At 45.9% G+C, this 20,579-nt stretch overlaps 1 protein-coding gene across 1 annotated transcript in view; it reads left to right on the top strand.

Moving 5' to 3' along the window:
* Nucleotides 1–977: 977 nt before the first annotated feature.
* The window catches only part of C4H6orf118 (chromosome 4 C6orf118 homolog), a 276,968-nt gene continuing 257,366 nt past the window's right edge, over nucleotides 978–20,579 (top strand). The window contains exon 1 of the mRNA XM_075596716.1: nucleotides 978–2,053. Coding sequence (XP_075452831.1) covers nucleotides 1,352–2,053 — 702 coding nt within the window. The 5' untranslated portion in view covers nucleotides 978–1,351. The remainder of the gene's footprint in view (nucleotides 2,054–20,579) is intronic.

Genomic DNA, 20,579 nt, shown 5'->3' on the forward strand with positions numbered 1-20,579 from the left:
ATCACATAATTATATCTAAGCGCCGCTTTATCTATATATATAAAAGTGAAAAAATGTTTGTCTGTCAGTTTGTGCCCCCTGTGATTGCCGGTGGACGGCCACAGCTCATTGGCCTGCGAGGTGAGCTGACGTCACGGCCACACCTTCGCAGGGCATGACAGACACCACCCTTATCATATCCCCTTCCCAGTCCTGTAGGGTGAGAATAGGGGGGGGTGGCTCTGTGTTTAGGGATGAGAAGAGGGCTGCAGAGTGAGAGGTGGCAAGCTGATGGGAGGAAGGAAGGAAAGAGAGAAAGAGGGAGGGAGGGAGCGAGACAGAGAAGAGTACGCACCCACACAAATACATACACACACACACCAAAAACATAGATTGTAAGCTCTACGGAGCAGGGACCTGTGCCTGCAAAATGTCTTTGTAAAGTGCTACATAAAACTAGCAGTGCTATAGAAGGACATGCTATTATTATTGGTTATTATAATACCAACATTGAAGTATTTAACTATTTATTTTGTCACATTGGATGCTGTTTTGGGGCTCTTGGATCCTTTTACAGTGATGTCAGTTGTAATTACATTGAATTACAAAGCGGCATATTGAGTTTTAGAGGGTGTCTAGTTTGCTTAGGTGAGTTTGGGGTGCTGTACCTTATACTATGTCCCCATAGTCTATAATTGACATTAGAATCTGCTGTGCATTGCACTTTCTGACCAGCAAACTTAGGGGGGGATTTGTTCCTATAAAGTACACCTAGTTTCGCATAGGTTTTGCTTATCAGAGTATCGATATGCAGCCTGAATGTTAAGTTGAATTCAAATTAAATTTGAAGTATGTGTCCAAGGTCAGTGAGGCTAGGGCTGGTTGCATATACTATACAGTAAGATTTTTTTGTCTGCATACATGTGCATTGAAGCTGCCTTACAAGTTGTAGATATTCAAGAGGTTGGAGTTAGAGCCCGAGATAAATATAAAGGGGATCTACCCGATAGATATGAGTGAAACCAATTTAAAGCTTCTTCCCTTATTCCAGAGCACTGAAGCTTTTTTAACCAGATAACATGATGCACAGTAGCAAAAGTCTTTGCAAGATCTAGGAATATTGCATCACTTAGTCCAGTGGATCGTGGAGAGAGAGAAAAGAGAAAAGAAAAGAGAAAAAGTCAGATCATTTGATGTTGTTTTTTTTTTTTTTAAATCCTTTATCTATTACAGTCAAACTAAAAGTTTATTTATTATCTTTTCTCTGTTTAGGATTAATTGTGGAAACATTAATTTAAGTGACTTTTCACTGAGAGACTATTCTGTAAACTTTTTTGAACTTCTGGTACAAAAGCATTGTTTCTATTACAGTATGTTCAAAAGTAAGCAGCAAGGGAAACCCATACCCCTACAGAAACTATTAAATGGTCTAGAAAGAGCAAATAAGTATGATACTCAGGCGTATACTTCTGGACATTTGAACCATAACCATCTTTTCAAGCCACAAGTTCTGGATGAGAAGGCATTCTGGAAAAGTGGAAAGAAGTCAATCCGGTTCAGTTTACAGTCAAGACAGCTTCAAGATCAAATATTTCACAGTGCAACAGAGAAAAGGGTCAAGAAGATGAAGGATGCACTAGCAAACTTTACAATCAAGACAAGTTTTGTACCAGGTCATTCCAAGATAAAACCTTCAGTCCGCTTTTCTACGGTCATCAAAAGTCTTGCACCATCAATAAATACACAATTTCCTGGTTCTTTTCTTCAATCTGAGCCACAAGAGACTTGCATGGAGAAACAAGAATATGAAGAACTTAGACCATCATTTCAGAGTGAAGAGCTAGACCTGCCTGAATTAAATTTGTTAACGTTTACATGTGGTAAATATAGAAATACATTCCCTGATCATGCAGGAGAAAACCTTTTTGTGTCTGCTTACTTGGCTGGTCTGACAAAAACTGATCAGTTCAACATGTTTGCACAATTTAATAGAGACTTCCTCAGGAAAGAAGATCTGATAGAAGATTTCTCCAAGAACACATCTGTTGAGCGCTATGAAAGAAAATTGGCAAAGGTATGGAATTTTCAGATACAACATTCCTATAGAGTGTTTTCAAAATGTTTGTGTATTTTATGAATGTATTAATTCTGACATTGTTTGCTTAAATACCATATCCCCAGAAAGCTGAAGTAAATAGTAAACACACTTTAGCATGAAAAACAGAAAATACCCGGGCGCTCTCTAGAGTAATGAAGGAAGTACCTACTTGAGGGGAATAATATCACCCTTTTGGTTTGGAGTTTCCTCCTGCGGCTCAACCCCACCAGGATCTATCCAGGATCCTTAATATGAGTGGAAAAATGAGATGTGAACTGAAACAGACAGACTATGCAAGCATTCAAGCAAGACTGCAGAGCATCTCTGAGGATAAGCTCTCACGCAGGGCTGTGTGAGTGGATTATTATTATTATTATTATTATAATTAATCACTACCCTCATTCCACTTGAAGGGAAGTCTGTGGGTTAGGGGTTGTATCCCTCTCTCCCACTATATTGCTCATACCTACTACAGATTTCACCCTTTACTGATTTTTATTTATTTTTATGTGTATATTCATACTGAGGAAGAGACTGTACACCAGCAGTCGGGAAGAGGAAAAGACAGCTCACTAAAAAGAAACAAAGACACATTTATACAACGGTGCTCGCACAAGGCCGTGTGAGTATTTATTATATCACATCCTCACATGTTATTTCCCCGAACCTAATAATATTATTGGTGGTTTGATTGGGGCTTAGACTCCTCGAACATCAAGCACACTAACCCTGACTTGTGTATAAAAGGTTTTATTGTCCATACTGTGCTCCCCAACCTTTTTTGTTTTTCTACACTTTAGCATGGCCAATTGCTAACCCAAAATCGATTTGTACCCTTTAAAAAAAATAAAATAAAAAAATAAAATAATAAAGCAGCTTCATTACCTTAGCGGCTAACCACTAAGGAAATGAAGCAGTTAACCCGGACTTCCTGGTTTATTGGAGGTAGAGCGGGGCACTGAAAGGGGTAGTTGCCCCAGGGTGGTTGGTTAGGCCTACTGGGAAGGCTGTGGGAGGGATTAACCCCTCTATGGAAATTATAGGGTTAACTCCTCTCACTACTTACCCAAGAGACATAACCACCCACCCTGGGGCAACTACCTCCTTCACCCACCTCCTCTTCCCCCAATAAACATTACAATACAAACATCAATAATATACATTGAACACCCCTAACTAAAACATACAGTACAGTAATGGGCGAAATCTCTATTATCCATGTCTGGATAATATCTCATCTGGATAATATCTCATTTACATTACCCAGCCAGCATATAGTGAATTAAAGTTCTACTTACCCATTCCAGGATGAAGGCCGTCCTCATCTTCCTTGTTTTATTTTATTTTGATAACATATTATTGTAGCAGGGGTTCTCTGTATTAATTTTAATGTATTGTACAGACGATTTTTTAATGGAGAAAGGTGCTATTGGCCTGTAACAGGGGAGTTATCCCTGTTCAGGTAATGTGCCTCTAATCCAGCAGTGTGGTGGTTAACTGCTGGTAGTCAATTAACAAACACCACCTGCCTGATTAGATTGCTTAGAAAAGCCTGTCTTTTGAGACAGGAAGTGAGACTCCCTAGCTCACTTGGAGACAGAGCAGAGATTGTCCTTGACTCTCACAACTTGTGAGACTGACATGGGAACACTTGTCTTGAGCCCTGCCAGAAGAAACAGCATAGCTGCTTTCAAGACACAGGGGAAACTTCTAAACCTGAATGCTGACAAACCTTGAAGAAAAGATAGCAACCAGGAACAGAGAAGATTTTCCCTCCAAAACACAAGGAAGGGGACAAGATTGTAACCTGGAGCCTGATATTTCCTGTGCACACAAGGGTGCGGTTCCAAGAGAGCAGAGAAGCTTGCCCTACAGCAGCCCAGCTAACAGATAAGACTTTCATTTACAAAACTTTTTATATCTGTTCATTTCATGCTATATGTTTGGGGCTGGGAGACATGCTTATCTAAAGGGAGTTGTGGATTGCATAGTATTTCACTAGAAATACTCCCAAGTGAATTGAAGCTTTGTTTTCCCCTTGTTTGGATGGTTTCCTGATGTTAAGGAAACAGGCGCAATAAAAGCCTTATTTAATTTCACCCTAACCAGTCTCCCTTGCATACCTCTGTGAGCGTCCGCCTACATGGCCATCTTTGGTTAATAGCACTTTTACCCATTCCAGTGTGGTGGTGTTGATACAGTGGGTAGGTGAAGGTGGTAGTGCCCAAGGATGGGGTTTAGGCCTTGCTTGAGGATACAGCGTGGGGATAACCCCTTAATTACCTTAGTGGTTGTAACCGATCTGATGTGGTCTCAATCGGCTGTGTAATAGGACGCACCTGCGCGATCCTGCAGCTTATCAGAAACATACAAAAAAGTTGGAGCGCAGAGAAAAACTTACTTTATTTAGTACACTGTACAATTAAAAACTTACAATCAGGTATAGCTGCATACACGATGAGGATCCCACGCTTGTCCGTTACTTTCACCGTCACTACCCCTGCCCAGACTTGTTCTTTCCGACTGTGGATCTCCACGATGTTCCTAAACCGGAACCGGAAGTCTACCCAGTACTGGATAGTGGGCGCGCTCTCACGCGAGATAGCACTGTCTGGCTATAGTGACGTTTAGGGAAGCTAACCGGGTCCTCTATCATGCAGGTATCACACTCCACAAGGGAAGGGTGTACCATGAAACCTATGCAACCCCTCAATGCATTTCGCGCACACTAGCGCTTCATCAGGAATAATAGGGCATACCAGGAGGCTGCCTTATATAAGCCACCACCCCCTAATTGCCCCTAACACAAAAAACATGTGTGTACTTGCTACAGATAATTTCTAATGATATTGTGACAAAAAACTTACGTAAACATCTAACAAAACATAGAGATTATACCCACTATATATTTAACCCTTTAGATATTTCTTAAAATTCTCTAAAATCTTTTAAAATTCCTTAAAAAGTTCATTATCAACAATACAATTATTTGAATTAACATATACTATTTAAAAACCTAATTAACACACACATATACACAAATCACTCTTCTAACTTCAAATTCATATTACCCAAACCAATAAAATTAATAATATTATAAATAACAATTGATTTAATCCTAATCCTCAACATAACATAACCCTGTACATATATAAGAAACCATCTTATTCTAAATGATATACATACATATATAAATGATTTTAAAATACTAAATATTCCCTATAATAACATATTAAAACTTGTTCACTTATTACCTATAGTGTGCATGAATTGATTAGCAAATATGATTTGAAATTACATATCTATCTGAGGAAGGGGTTAAGTTCTATCATTTCATTTAACCCACCAGGTATTTTACTTCTTAGTGTATAAATCCAGTATTGTTCTCTTTGAAGTAACTTTAATTCCCTATTGCCCTTCCTAATATCCCTTTGTACGATCTCCAGACCTCTAAAACGTTAACCTTCTGTTTCTCCATTATGGTGCTCCAAAAAATGTAATGCTAGATTATGTACTTTTTTACCTTGTTCTACATGACGTTTGGCATTTTTAATACCATTTACATGCTCGCCAATTCGCACTTTTAGGGGTCGGATGGTCTTTCCAACATAGCATTTTTTTGCATGGGCAATCAATGATATAAACTATAAAGCTGGTTTGACAAGTGATAAAATGTTTAATTTTATGATGTAGCCCTGTCTGATGATCATCAAAGACCTTATCTGGAGACATACTGTTGCGGCAGACTTTATTCTAACAAATCACCGGTTTGTCCCTGGCTTGTTCCTGGAATGCGACGCTGTTCACCCGGAGCATGCCGCATTCCCAGGAGGGGGTCATGCCCGGCTGACGCGCGGTTGATGTGTTAATTGATAATGGTTCAGGATTTAATAGGCTGCAATGTGTCCGCCAGATGGCATAAATTCATGAATTGTAATGCAGTATATATATATATATATATATATATATACTGTATAACAACAACCCCTATAACCCCTAACATACAGTACTGTACACATACAGTACTGTATATGCACATCAATGATACTATAGGCCGGCGGGGGCGAGGTGTGTTTGCAGCAGAGAGAGATCCGCTGCTCTCTCTGCGCAAACATCGGCACTTTAAAAATTATTTAAAATACATTTTTATTCATAGTGTAGATGTGCAGGGGGTCTCCGGAGCTGAACCGCGTTGGTTTCAGATCGGGGGACCCCCTGCTTCCCGAGATACAGCTCCCTTTATGAGGTGGCGGTATCCCTATGCATATAAAGGTCCCGATCACGTGACCGCGGCATGTAAACCAAGCAGAGGGATACCGGCAACCCATAAATGGGCCTGTATCTCGGGAAGCAGGGGGTCCCCAGACCTAAAACCAAAGCGGTTCAGCTCCGGAGACCCCCTGCACATCTACACTATGAATAAAAATGTATTTTAAATTTAATTATATTCATGTATTTATTTATTTATTTAGATTTATTTATTAATTGTGCTGCTGCTGTGTGTGAATTTTTTTTTATTGTGGGTAGCGGGGGTGGGTGAAGGGGGTATTATCCCCAACGGTGGTTGTTTAGGGCTTGCGGGGGGTAGCGGGTGCACTTAACCCCTTCACGACCGTAGCGGTATTAACTGCTACGGTCGTGAAGGGGTTAAGTGCACCCGCAACCCCCCCACAAGTCCTAAACTCACACCAAGGGCCAAATACCCCTTCACCCACCCCCGCTACCCACAATAAAAAAAATTCACGCACAGCAGCCCCACAATTAATAAATAAATCTAAATAAATAAATAAATACATGAATATAAATAAATATATACATACATACAGCGCAGATCTTAACAATATGTTTAAGCGGAGGATAATATACACACCACCTATTAAGCCAATACAATCTTAAATGAGGTACATACCCTGGGTTACAACTATCCCTACAAACTGCAGCCAGATTAGGTCTGCGGCTCCACAATCGCCGCCTTGAAGATTTGCAGAAGATTTACCTAGGCGCAAATAAGACAGGGAAGAGAAGAAACACAAAAAAGAATCATAGGGCAGTATATCTGGTTATTAACAGACTATAGGATGGTAAGAGATGCGCTTACACAGGTAGGTTTTTTCAAAGCCTGTAATCCTCTATGGGACTCACGAACACAGCTACTGCAGCTCCTCTCCTTGGCCTCTGGATCTTACGAGTTCTTGTCCACGGGAACTCAGCGGCGGCTGCAGCAATCACGGAAGGACTTAGGAAGCCACTTGTCTCTATGGATGGATCTCACAAGGGGGGGGTAGGGAGGGAATAAAGGGAGGGACAAATACTGTATGTGTAAAATCTTTTTAATCTAAAAATAAACTCATAGTAAAAACAGGTAATCAACTCACATTCTGTGAGTGAATTTTGGGCAGTAGAGAGTGATTTAGCGAGTCTCTCACACTCGTGTACAGAGGCGCCGATTACCAGTCCTTTTCGCGTTCACGGTCACTTCCGTATCACGTGGTATGACGCGGTATGACGCGGCTCGGCTCTCGCGGGAATTGGTATCTGTCAGTGCAGGGAATCACCACCGTAGCTCCTTGAGAATGTCTCTCTGCTTGGTGCCTCGGCGTATCTCTCTTTCTGCTCCAAAAACGCTGGCCCTACGCGTTTCTCCACTTGGGCTTCGTCAGGGGCTGCTAAATGTATTTTAAATTTAATTATATTCATGTATTTATTTATTTATTTAGATTTATTTATTAATTGTGATGCTGCTGTGTGTGAATTTTTTTATTGTGGGTAGCGGGGGTGGGTGAAGGGGGTATATATATATATATACAGTATATACACACACATGATGAACCAATCTACAAGTAAATGTAGAAGGGTTATCAAAATCATACTGTACTACAAATAACACTTCTCCATACAGGTGTCACGGTTGTGCTCGCCACAAACCAGGGTCGGACCGCGAGGCTGAGGTGGGGTTGTAAAAGCACCGACCTTAGACCGCGCAGGCTGATCCGGATTGCGCAGTTCGTAGTCATACGTAGCAGGATCAGGATAGGAGAAGACAGCATCGTCGTTGTACAAGCCAGGGTCAGGACAGGAGACGTCAGAATAAACATTGTCCAAGCAGGAGTTTGGCAACAGGGAGTCAGGAAAGCCCCGCTTCAGCTTAGGAGCGCGGGGGTGGCCTCTGCGCATGCGGCGACCATGGCCCATGGTACTGGTCTCAGGAGGTGGAAGACAGACCAGATTTACACACCGCCTAGCTGCACGGTTAAACCAGTGCTACAGCGCAAGAGTCCTGAGCGGGCTAGGGAATCCTCTGTAGCAGCGCAGGAACCAGGACACGGCCTCTCTAGATTAGGGAAAGAGTAGGCCCCAGGAACCAGGAAGCTGTAGATACACAGGGAAACCTCTGCTTCAGTGCAGGATTCCAGGAGGCTGAAGGACGCAGGGATGAAACCTCTGCTTCAGCACAGGAGAACAGGAAGCTGAAGGACACAGGATGGAACCTCCGCTTCAGCACAGAAGAACAAGCGGGAGCTTGAAGGAAGCTGAAGGACGCAGGGCAGAACCTCCGCTTCAGCACAGGAGAACAAGCGGGAGCTTGAAGGAAGCTGAAGGACGCAGGACGGAACCTCCGCTTCAGCACAGGAGAACAAGCGGGAGCTTGTGGCAGAACAGGTAGTGACATCCGGTAAGGATTATGCTCGGCAGGGAGCATTGTGGGAACAAAGTACTTAAAGGCCAGCGGACCAATCCCCGGCCGGGGGTGTGAAGGTCCTGCTCCAATAAGTGAAAACAAGGCTGGATTGCAGTGATAGATTGCACAGCTGCAGTAGATACCAGAGGGAGTGTATGGCAGTATAGCTTTGATGAGTGAATCCAGGCTGCAGTAATATCAGGTGAAGAGTTCCAGGACTGCACCGGTCTGCAAGGTAAGGCAACCAGTAAACCGCGGAGTGGATTCCTTACAGTACCCCCCCCCCCTTCACGCGAGACCTCCGGGCGAACATGAGCACTCATACAGTTGGAGGACCGGGAATTGTAGCTGAACCGTCTAGGATTGGGAGTAGAGTCGTGGTCCTGAGACTCGTGGTTAGTCCTTAGTGTACCCCCACCCCCCGGTGAGAACTGCGGCCAGACAGGGCCATCCATGGGTCTCGGGGACATCGAGTTGTTCCTAAAGTTCTTTAGGTGGAAAGGGAATCTGTAAACAAGCAGTTCTTTGGTGAGTACAGTTCTAGGATATGAGAGAGATGGAAGAAACCTCCTTGGTACATGGCTCGCCCCGCAAAATGTCTTGGAAATCCAGGGCTGTGAAGAACCAGAGAGTTCCAGAGCAGAAACGGCAGAAGAGCCCCCACTGGAAGCCCAGTCTTTAATAAAGGAACCGGAATCTAGGATAGGCGGCCATGATAGTTGATCGAATACGCCAGGAGGAACCTCGGAACAGAAAAAGTCTTGACTGACCACTGCATGTTGGAATTTGTGAGGGATTTTCCCTCTAGAAGTCTCCCAGGTAATGCTTAGTGAGGGTATAGGCTGGGTGGAAGCATCTCCCGGTATTGGTATGGCAGGTGACAAGGCAAGCAGTAAACCAGGCATAGAGACCGAAATCTTGGGATAGGTACAGAGTATTTCCAACTGAGAGGAAATAACAGGGACAACCGAAAAATCAGAGGGAAAAAAACATGGTTTAGCAGGAGCAGGGAAGCAAACAACAGTACGGCTCTCCAATACTGGGAAATCCTCAGTGGGAGATAGTATTGTCAGGGAATCAGGAACAGTCCTTGAAATTTTCATATCGGTAGCTTGAGAAAAAGGCAGAACCCTGGTAGTGGCGGGAGGGAAACTAACATCAGAAGCTGAAGTCTGTACCTCAGTGACAGGGACCTGAGAGCCAGCAAGCAGTAAGTATGAACTATGAAAAGTCTTAATGACCGGCACCTTAGGAGTACAAGGAGTCTTTTCCGAAACTGCAAGGACCCTAACCACAGGGGTACCTAATCTGACATGAATAGGTGTGTTTTCTAGTGCAGAATTTCTGATCACAGGACTCCTAACCGATAGTGAGGGTATCTGGGTTTGATTAGAGAAAAAATCAGATGTATTGATAAGTGACTTAGAAACAATTACTGAGGTTCTAGATTTGCTGGACCTGTGAGAAAAAATACCCTTTAAGACAGGAGCTTTAATTTCTTCCCGGAGTAACCCCATGTTTGCTGGGGCATATTTAGACACAGTACTGAGGGACTGGGTTTCAGCAAAGGCAGGACAGCTAAATAGCTCAGATTTAAACCCCAGGACTTGTAATATAGGCATGGTGACCTCAGACAGTACTAAGGGAGTGACCACAGATATGCTGATCCCTGGAGAATTAGCCTGGACAGAGAAATCAGGGGGACCCCCAGCCAGGATAATCATTGTAGGAAGAGCTTCAGAATCAGAAGGAGAATCATTACCTCTCAGAGTCTCCAAACCAGTAAGACACAATTCAGCGAAAAGGGAAACAGTGTGCAGGCTTTTTACTAATCTATATGAAAAAGCGTCACTTTTGGGAGAAAACCGTGCGTCAGCAAACATTCCTGAGAACACAATATGAACCCCAGGAGGGACATACAGACTACTGTATGCTTTTAACCCTAAGCTTAAAGAGGAGGAGAACTCAGACAGTACACGGGGGTTAATCATAACTGTACTGGTCTCTGAAGTAGGTATTTGGTAAGGAATGTCTGGGAAACCAGAAATTACTGCAGATTCCATAATGTGGGAACTACGCGCTGAAGCAGGGATCACCGCTCTCTGGGCGACAGGCTGGTTCAGTGAAATACCCGGGATAAGGAACTCTGCGACCAAGCTTAGGAAAAAACCTGACTCCTGAATACATTTATCAGGAACCAGAACTTTAGCCGAAGTCTCCGGAGGCGAAACTGCGGAAACTTGAGCTGAAGCAGGGGATTTATACACTGGCGACACACTTTATTCGAGCTCGGCTAGTCCCACGATTTAGGGTATACCCGGGTGTATTGAGGTTTGTGACTGTTTTCTGCCCGAGTGCATTGAGGTATTTTCCAAGCAGGGATTGAAGCATTTTATTCCCGATGGCTGCAATACTGCACAGTATATATATATATACTGCATTACAATTCATGAATTTATGCCATCTGGTAGACACGCGAAGCATTGCAGCCTATTAAATCCTAATCATTATCATTTAACAGATCAGCCGCCCGTCAGCCAGGCATGAACCCAGGCTGGGAAGGCAAACGCAACGGGGCTTGTCAGAGGTGAGGAGCGGCGCATTCCAGGTATCTGCCAGGTACATACTGGGTATTTGCTTGAATAAAGTGTGTCGGTGCAGTAGCAAAGAATATAAAAGTACTCCGTACGGTTATGGGAATCCCTCAATGCAACCTCTGCTGTCTGACTTGTGGACTCATTCTCTGAGGCTAAAACGAAGGCATTAACTTGGAGGCAGCAAGAATTTACAGGGGTTAATGCAGACAGTGCCTGAGAGTAGAACATAGGTAATCTTCTCTCTGTATTAGGAGAGACAAGGAATCTCTCCTCTGGAGCTAGGGGCGTGACCATGGCTGACAGATGCCGATGTTTGCGCAGAGAGAGCAGCGGATCTCTCTCTGCTGCAAACACATCTCGCCAGGGGACAGCCTATAGTATCATTGATGTGCATCTACAGTACTGTATGTGTATGTTAGGGGTTATAGGGTTTGTTGTTATACAGTATATACTGTATATACTGCATTACAATTCATGAATTTCTCGGCTTCAAAGACAACAGCTCGCAAACGCCCCCATGAGTTTTTACACGGCATTGCAGTATTGCAGCCAGCGGGAATAAAATGCTTAAATCACAGCCGCGAAAATAACGCAATACACCCCGGGAGAAAACGACACAAAACCGCAGATAACCGGGATAATCTTAAATTCGCAGAGCTAGCTGAGTTAGAATAAAGTTGGTCGCCACTGTATATTGGCACATCATACATTTTCCACATCTGAAATTGCCCATCGGTTTACTTAAAAAATTGGCTTTCCTATCGACTGGAATCTTAGATCCCTTTAAAAGACTGGGGGCTGAGGCGCATGCGCGATGGTGAGGTGGGTAGCAGCTTAAGTTAAGAGCTCCCGCCCCCGCCGCACGAAACAACAAAGATAACGCTTTCAAAATAAACTTTTGCCCGTGAAAACACCACCCAATAATCGGGGAATAACCCAGGATGGCCCCGCAATCCACGAAGAAGAAACCAACCGGCGATATGCGAAAATATGTGAGCCGGGCCGCAACGCGGGGGGCCGAGGCAGACATGGCGCCGGGCTCTGCCACGGGATCTGAATCCGAACGCGAAGAGGAGATAGAGGACACGGCGGGCCAACTCCCGGTGCGAAGATGCGACTTCGACCGGCTCTACAACAGCTTGAAGTCGCTCTTCCGCGCCGAAATTCAGGAGCTTAAAAAAGAGGTTCAGGGCCTGAGAGAACGCACAGGCGTACTGGAGGACAATATGGCGGCCTCCAACACCGCTGCGAGGAAGGCGGAGAAGCGGGCAAATCACCTGCAGGCCCAGATAGCTGAGCTGGCAGAGAGGCAAGAAGACTCTGAAAACAGAGACCGCAGAAGTAATCTCCGCATCAGAGGCATCTCTGAGGACATTACGGACATTAAAGAATATATCACCCGCTGGTTGTCTGTTTCACTGCCGGCGGTGCCCGCGGGAAAGCTGGCAATGGACCGCTGTCATCGGGCCCTCCGGAGCCGGCCGGCGGCCTCCGACCAACCGCGAGATGTAATAGCGCGGATGCACTTCTACAGCACCCGGGAAGCAGCACTCCAATCAGCTCGGGGCTCTGGGACATGCAGCTTCGAGGGAGCCTCCCACCAGCTGTTCCAAGACCTATCTCCCATTACCCTGGCCTGCCGAAAGAAACTCCAACCAGTCACAAAACTACTGCGGGACAGGGCAATAATATACAGATGGACCTTCCCATTTGGACTGCTGGTCCTGCGAAATGGGAAGGCCATCTCTATGAGAGAGCCAGAGGAAGCCTCTGAATTCCTCCGTAAGCTCGGAGTGGAGGACGGCCCAGCACAAACCAACCGGAGAGACCAGAGCCCACCAGCAGAGTGGCAAAAAGCCCCCAGCCCTAAAAAACATAAGGATCGAGCGATGGAAGAAAAAGAGTAAAAAAGCACCTTAACAGTGACAGTTTTTTCAGTTTAGTTGGCCACAGTTGAGCCTCAGTTTTCTCCCAATATGGTGCCAGAACTACCCTAAAGCTGATATACAATGTGCAGCAGTCTTCCCAACAAAGACCAGAGGCTCCTGAAAGACCGCACCAAAAATAACAACATAAGAGGCACCGAAGCGGCCTAAACTCACCTGTTGTTCCAGTGACCACGGAAAAAAAAAGATACCCGGAAATCACCGTGAAATGCAGGACCCAGAAGATGGCGACGCCAGGCCGCGTGGAGAGATCCCCAACACCTACCGGATGCAGAAGCCGTTTAGGCGGGAAGAGAGAGCAGGAAGACATCCGCTTCTTCCAATGTCCGGCGACTAAATGGCGGCGACCGGAAGGACGTCACCGGAAGTAGAGGGACGGCCATCTTGGATGGGGCACACCATACCCAGCACCGGAAGTGCCAAACACAGATACAGCTACAGGAGGCCTGCCTTCGCCGTAGCCGGACCGGCTGTTCCTTACCCCAACAGTGGGGGCTATGGACGGGAGGCGGCAGTTAAGACATCACCTACAATGGATGGATCTCCCCCCCCTACCTCAGCACCGTACCGATCCTCCCCCCCCCATACCCTATCTCCACAAACAATAAAAGCACCTTTATTCCCCCTCCCCCCTCCCCCCCCCCACACCACTTCATAGTTTCGCTGCCCTCATACCATCCTTCCCACAAGATATGGCATCGCCTCATACATCCCCCCCTATACACTTACAACTCACCTCCCGCAGCTATACCCCCCCCCCCCTACCAACTTCCCACCCCCCCTACATCTCCTCCCCCCCCACCCCCCCTCTTTTTTTTTCTTTTTGGCCTTCCCCCTATCCCATAAGTCTTCAAGACATGCGCGCATCCACCTAAGAGATTCAGGTTAATGTAGGGGGTATGAGTACCCAGCCCTCTGCTGTACCTGGGCAGGCGGGTCAGGCCTGCAGGGCGCGGGTGAGACGAGGAGTTCACAAATAGAGGCAGTGGAGGGGACACCCCTGCCCGACACCCCCCAGGGGGTACTTTCAAGACCAGGTCCTGCATGCAAGCTTATCAGTAGCTTTCCCACACCTCCCCTACCACTTCCTCACCACCCCCCCTTTCCCCCCCCCTCCCCTCATCCCCCCCCTCACCCCCCCCCTCACCCCCTCATCCCCCCCACTCCCCCCCCTCTCACAACCCCCCCCATCATTCCCCCCTCCACCCCCACTCCCCCCCCTCCCCCTCCATTTCCCCCCCCCCATTCCCCCCCTCCACTTCCCCCCCCCACCTCCCCCCCCATTCCCCCCTTCCCCCTCCATTTCCCCCCCCATTCCCCCCCCCTCCACTCCCCCCCCATTCCCCCCCCATTCTCCCCTCACCCCCACTCCCCCCCCCTTCACACTCCCCCCCCTTCACACTCCCCCCCCACTCTCCCCCCCCCCACTCCCCTCCCCCCCATTCCTCCCTCCCCTCCACTCCCCCCTCCCATCCCCCCCTTCACTCCCCCTCCCTCTACTCCCCCCCCCATCAGGCCCCCCCCCTAAAAAAAAAAAAAAAAAAAAATATATATATATATATATATATATATATATATATATATATATATATAAGTTACACTAACTACTTAGATATTGAGACAATGCAAAGTCCGGGCTCGTATACACATAGACTAGGCACAAACAGCAGCAGTATGGTGAAGTAGTTATAAGCGTAGGGGGCGAATAGATAAGAAGCCTAATGCTTCCTCAGCCAGGGTGATGGCACAAGTTAAGGGAGAGGATGTATTTGTTGTTGTTTATTATGCTATTAAAAATTATCTGTTAAAAGGCGAAGGCGGGTAGCGCTACGCCCACCGTCGACATGGGACTCCAAGCGGGATCCTGGGATTCAGCCCCAGGGAGACCCGCACAAGACCCCACTGGGCCGGTACATTTGGGTCAGGAACCCACCCCCATCGGAGGAGGCGGAGAGCCCCGGACCGGACCCCCAGAAGGGGCAGCCATGGTACCCAGAGAGGTTCAATCTCATGGGTTCACCAAATGTTTTTTATGTTGTTGTCTCATTGTTTCTTGTGTACTCCTTGTGTTTGTTCCTTATTGTTTCCCCCGCTCCCAGGCCAAAGGCTGTCCCCCCTCGGCCTTAATATCGATTTCGACCTGTCAGCTTTTTTAAAAGATCAGTGAATGCATTAGGGCCTTGATCATTTTATCATGCCTGAGTGATCAACAGACTTTTACTGTTCATTTTAAAATCAGTGTACCAATTTATTTTATTATCAGTGTACTAAATTTTGCTTACTTGTTTTTACAATTGTCTCTGATTTTCTTAATTTATATGCATCATGATTTTTATGTATTTTTATAGAAATTATATATTTACTGTATAAGAGTATTTTCAATTGGTATACAATGTTTTAAATATTCCCATATATACTGTAGATGTCTTTCAACCATCAAGGTGATTTCTTAAGAGTTAATCATTAAGATGTATTATACTAATCAATTCACTAGAAATTTAGGCTGTTTTTTTAAACTATATGCTATGAAAAGGGTCCAAACCGATGGTATATGTTTTAACATTGGTCCCAATCTGCTTTTAACACGATCGCAGTTGAATGTAATTCATGGTAATCACGCCCAGTCCGTCCCACTTGTAGGAGGGCTCTCCACCTAAAATTAGCATAAATAGCCTATCCACTAGGCTCCATTATCCCCTGAGGAAGTGACAACTCGTCACGAAACGCGTAGGGAGGAGGAGCCTAGTGAATTGAGCTGCCCGGACACCCGTAGTTCCTAGTGTGAGGAGAGTTCCGGTCTGCCCCACTGCTGACGTCACTCGAGATCCGGAATCGAGTGTAGCGCGTGGCGACCGTTCCCTGAGCAGCATTAGGATCTACACAAGCTGCGGACGGCATTTTGAGCGGAGCTCACAACCTTTTTATATTGTAAGTGTGATTTTATCATTTCTGTATGTTAATAAATACCCTGTACGTTATCACACTAGTCTATTTCCACACTTTTTCCCCGTCTCCACCCCCCCTCCCCCCGCACGCAATCATCTGTGGGAGTGCTGGAGTACACCATCCCTGTTACCATCACCGCCGAGTGAGGGGACCCCTGCAGACCAGACCACGTGGATCCGTGAGACGCTGTGAGGGACGGAGACGTGAGGCACAGATTCTCTCAACTGTACTTGAGAGCCCTCATCCTGTAAGTAGGATTTCAGGGTTCTAGGCAGGGGGGTGATTGAGAAAAGCCATACCACGCCATGTGCGTGCCCTGTTGCCTTTTTTCTCTATGATTTCAGAGACATCATAACACCAGATCAGACAACACCCCTGCCTGTCTACCAACTATCAGGATCATCTATTTGGCATAAGAAGCCTTACTAGAGACTGCCCAATTGGCTCACGGTATTGGGGTACATTGGACTTTATTCACAGCGCCTGGGACAATTTATTTGTACTGCTGCGACACATACCTGGAATGCGCCGCTCCTCACCTCTGACAAGCCCCGTTGCGTTTGCCTTCCCAGCCATGGTTCATGCCTGGCTGACGGGCGGCTGATCTGTTAAATGATAATGATTAGGATTTAATAGGCTGCAATGCTTCGCGTGTCTACCATATGGCATAAATTCATGAATTGTAATGCAGTATATATATATATATATACTGTGCAGTATTGCAGCCAGCGGGAATAAAATGCTTCAATCCCTGCCTGGAAAATAACGCAATGCACTCGGGCAGAAAACAGTCACAAACCTCAATACACCCGAGTATACCCGAATTCGTGGGACTAGCCGAGCTCGAATAAAGTGTGTCACCAGTGTATTTTTATTTGGTTTATACAGGTTTGGAATAGTCTGTTGATTTTTTGTTCCATTGGCTGCTTTTTTGTTTGATCACTTTAGGGCTATTCACCTTCATTTGTTATCACATATCACTATTCTATTTACTTTTTTGTAGGTTAGCGCTTTTTAGAGGGTTTATAATTGTTTGTTTGCTATTATCCAGACCACCCCCGCAAAGACTCGCACAAGAAGCTCCAATGGGTAGGGACCTCACAGTCATATCACACAATGTAAAGGGGTTTAACAGCCCCCAAAAAAGACGAATGGCCATGACTGACTACAAACAACTGAACCCGGACATTATCCTTTTACAAGAAACACACTTTTCCCGACGCAATTCCCCTAAATTTATAGACAGTAGATATCAGACCTGGGTGGCAGCCTCAGCCAATAAGAAAAAGAGAGGAGTTGCAATCCTGTTGCAGAACCGTCTATCAATAGATATAAAAATCACAAAGAAGGATGCTAACGGTCGGTTCATAATAGTGGTTGGGACCATTCGTGGCCAACCACTTACCGTAGCAAACGTCTATGCCCCTAGCGACCGTGCAGACTCTTTCTTTGATCGGTTTTTCACGAACTTACAAAAAATGGCACAGGGTGTCATAATTTTAGGAGGGGACTTTAATCACACTCTCGACCCGCACACAGACAGATGCACCCTAGGCGGACAAAAAAATCCACAGGGTAGAGCCGCCTGGATCAGGGGCCTCCGGGCCAATAGCCTGGTTGATATCTGGCGCGAGCAACACCCAGGGGAAAGAGAATACACATTTTACTCCCACCCACACGACCGATACAGCAGGATAGATTACCTCTTTGTGACCAACAGAATGGTTTCGCAGATCGCCCACACGGGAATCCATGATATTTCATGGTCAGATCACGCACCAGTTGAGCTGCGGTGCACTGATTTTGTACTAGACAGGCCCGGAGCGACATGGAAACTCAATGAGTTCTTAATTAAAATCCCCGAGGTGGCACAATCAATAGGGGGAAAGATCAGGGCCTATTTTGACGAGAACATGGGTAGCGTGGCATCTCAGTCTACCCTGTGGGAGGCCCATAAGGCGACACTTCGAGGAGAACTCATAGGGATCGCAAGTAGGCGGAAGAAAGAAAGGGAAAAAAAGACTCACACTTTACAATCAGATCTAAAAACCCTCTCCGCCCTACACAAACAAAATAAACAAGCACAGACCCTTAAGGCATGGCTGGATACCAAAACGCAACTAAATTTGCTGATGGCCTCCCGGGCTGAGAAGGAGTTGACCTGGTCCAATCGGAAATTTTATGAACGCGCCAACAAGCCAGATACCCCGCTTGCCCGTAAACTCCGTAACATGAGTAGTAATTTCCATATACAGTCAATTCGAACTAGTAAAGGTGGCCTCACTTCTGACCCTAAACAAATCGTAGAAGAGTTTAAAACATACTATCAGACCCTATATGATGGGGCAAAGGTCTCCCATTGCGAGACCACTCATAGGCAGCTGAAGACGTTCTTGAAGGAGGCGAATCTGCCCAAACTGAGCAGAGTGGAAAGGGATGCGCTACAGGTAGATTTTTCAGGTGAGGAAATATCTGAGGTAATCAAATCACTGAAGTCATCGAAGGCCCCAGGCCCCGAAGGTTTCTCTAACTTATACTACAAAAAGTTCCGGAAATTGTTAGTACCTCACCTGACTAGGTTATATAACTCATTCTTAGACGGTGCCCCTATCCCTAGCCAAATGCTCCAAGCGTCTATATCAGTGATCCCCAAACCAGGGAAGGACCCAGCCGATTGTAAGAGTTACCGACCGATCTCGTTGATCAATTCCGACACTAAAAAAATTTCTAAGCTACTGGCAAACCGCCTAAACACGGTGATGCCCAAGCTGGTCCACCCAGATCAAGTAGGGTTCATCTGCGGGAGGCAAGAGGCAGATAATACTAGACGGATCATAGATTTAATTGATTTGGCCCAAAAACAAAATAGCCCGTCTATGGCACTTAGCTTAGATGCCGAAAAAGCCTTTGATCGAATTGATTGGCCCTACCTCACGGAGACGCTTGGAGAGTTCGGAGTAGGAGGGAGAATGTTGGGCGCCATTCTAGCTCTGTATCATGAACCGAGGGCGAAGATCCGGCACCAGGGCTTCCCCTCTGAGGAATTCCCGATACGGAGTGGCACCAGACAGGGCTGTCCCCACTATTATTCGCTTTATGCATCGAGCCCTTGGCGGCACATATCCGTAATAACCCAGATATAACAGGTATCCAAATTCAAGACCAGTCACACAAAGTGGCCCTGTATGCAGACGACATTATCCTAATGTTATCAAAGCCCCTTACCTCCCTGCCAAACGTCTTCAGCCTGCTAGATACATTTAATAAGATCTCGGGGTTCAAAATTAACCAAACTAAGTCAGAAGCACTAAATTTAAACCTGCCAAAGGCTACAGCAAAACTGATAGAACTAAATTTTAACTTTAAATGGCAAGCCTCCTCTATTAAATACCTAGGGGTAAATATCACCAAAGAATATAGCGCCTTATATAAAGCCAATTACCCCAGGCTAATAAGGACCCTGCTGGAGGATCTCAGACTCTGGTCAGGCTATGCAATTTCCTGGATCGGCAGGATCCAATGCCTCAAAATGAACCTCCTCCCCAGAATCCTGTACCTATTTCAGACCCTCCCGGTGCAGGTGGTCAGGGCTGACATCCTCCGCTTGCAGTCCTCTATGGTGAAATTCGTCTGGGGTAATAAAAAGCCACGTATCAAAGCTAGTATATTAATTCGCCCAACACTACGAGGAGGACTTGGGGTACCTTGCTTGATGGCCTACTTCCGAGCAGCACAATTGACTCAAATTGTACAGTGGCACATGCCGCCGGTTCTCCGGAGGTGGGTGGAACTGGAAAGAGAATGCAGCTCCCCTGTAGAGTTACAGGACTTAATTTGGCTTCCAAAACGGGTACAAAAATCCTTAGGAGTACCGCTTGCGGCACTGAGGAGCTCGTTGGCAGTTTGGGGGGACACCAGATACAGATGTGCTCTTACCACCCAGTACACATATATGACCCCGTTTGTAGGGAACCCTGATTTCGCTCCGGGCATGCCAAGTGGAAACCTGGGGGCCTGGAAAAGAAAGGGCCTCACGAGGCTTCTACATCTGAAAGGTAGCCCACTATTAAAATCATTCGACCAAATTAAATCTGAAACCGGGATACCAAACTCCGAATTCTTTAGATACCTCCAGATTAGAGCCTTCTCAACAAAATCCCTAAACGCCCTAGGCGTACCAATTTCGAGCAGCTGTGTTCGAGAGGTACGGACACTTCGGGACTTACTTCTACGATCTATAGAGCGGTAGTCTGTCCTGGGTCCACAGATGACACCAAGTTGAACTACAGACGGGCATGGGAAGCTGACTTAGGGGAGACTTTAGAAGACGATGA

Source organism: Ascaphus truei, chromosome 4, assembly GCF_040206685.1.
Source record: "Ascaphus truei isolate aAscTru1 chromosome 4, aAscTru1.hap1, whole genome shotgun sequence".
NCBI lineage: Eukaryota > Metazoa > Chordata > Amphibia > Anura > Ascaphidae > Ascaphus > Ascaphus truei.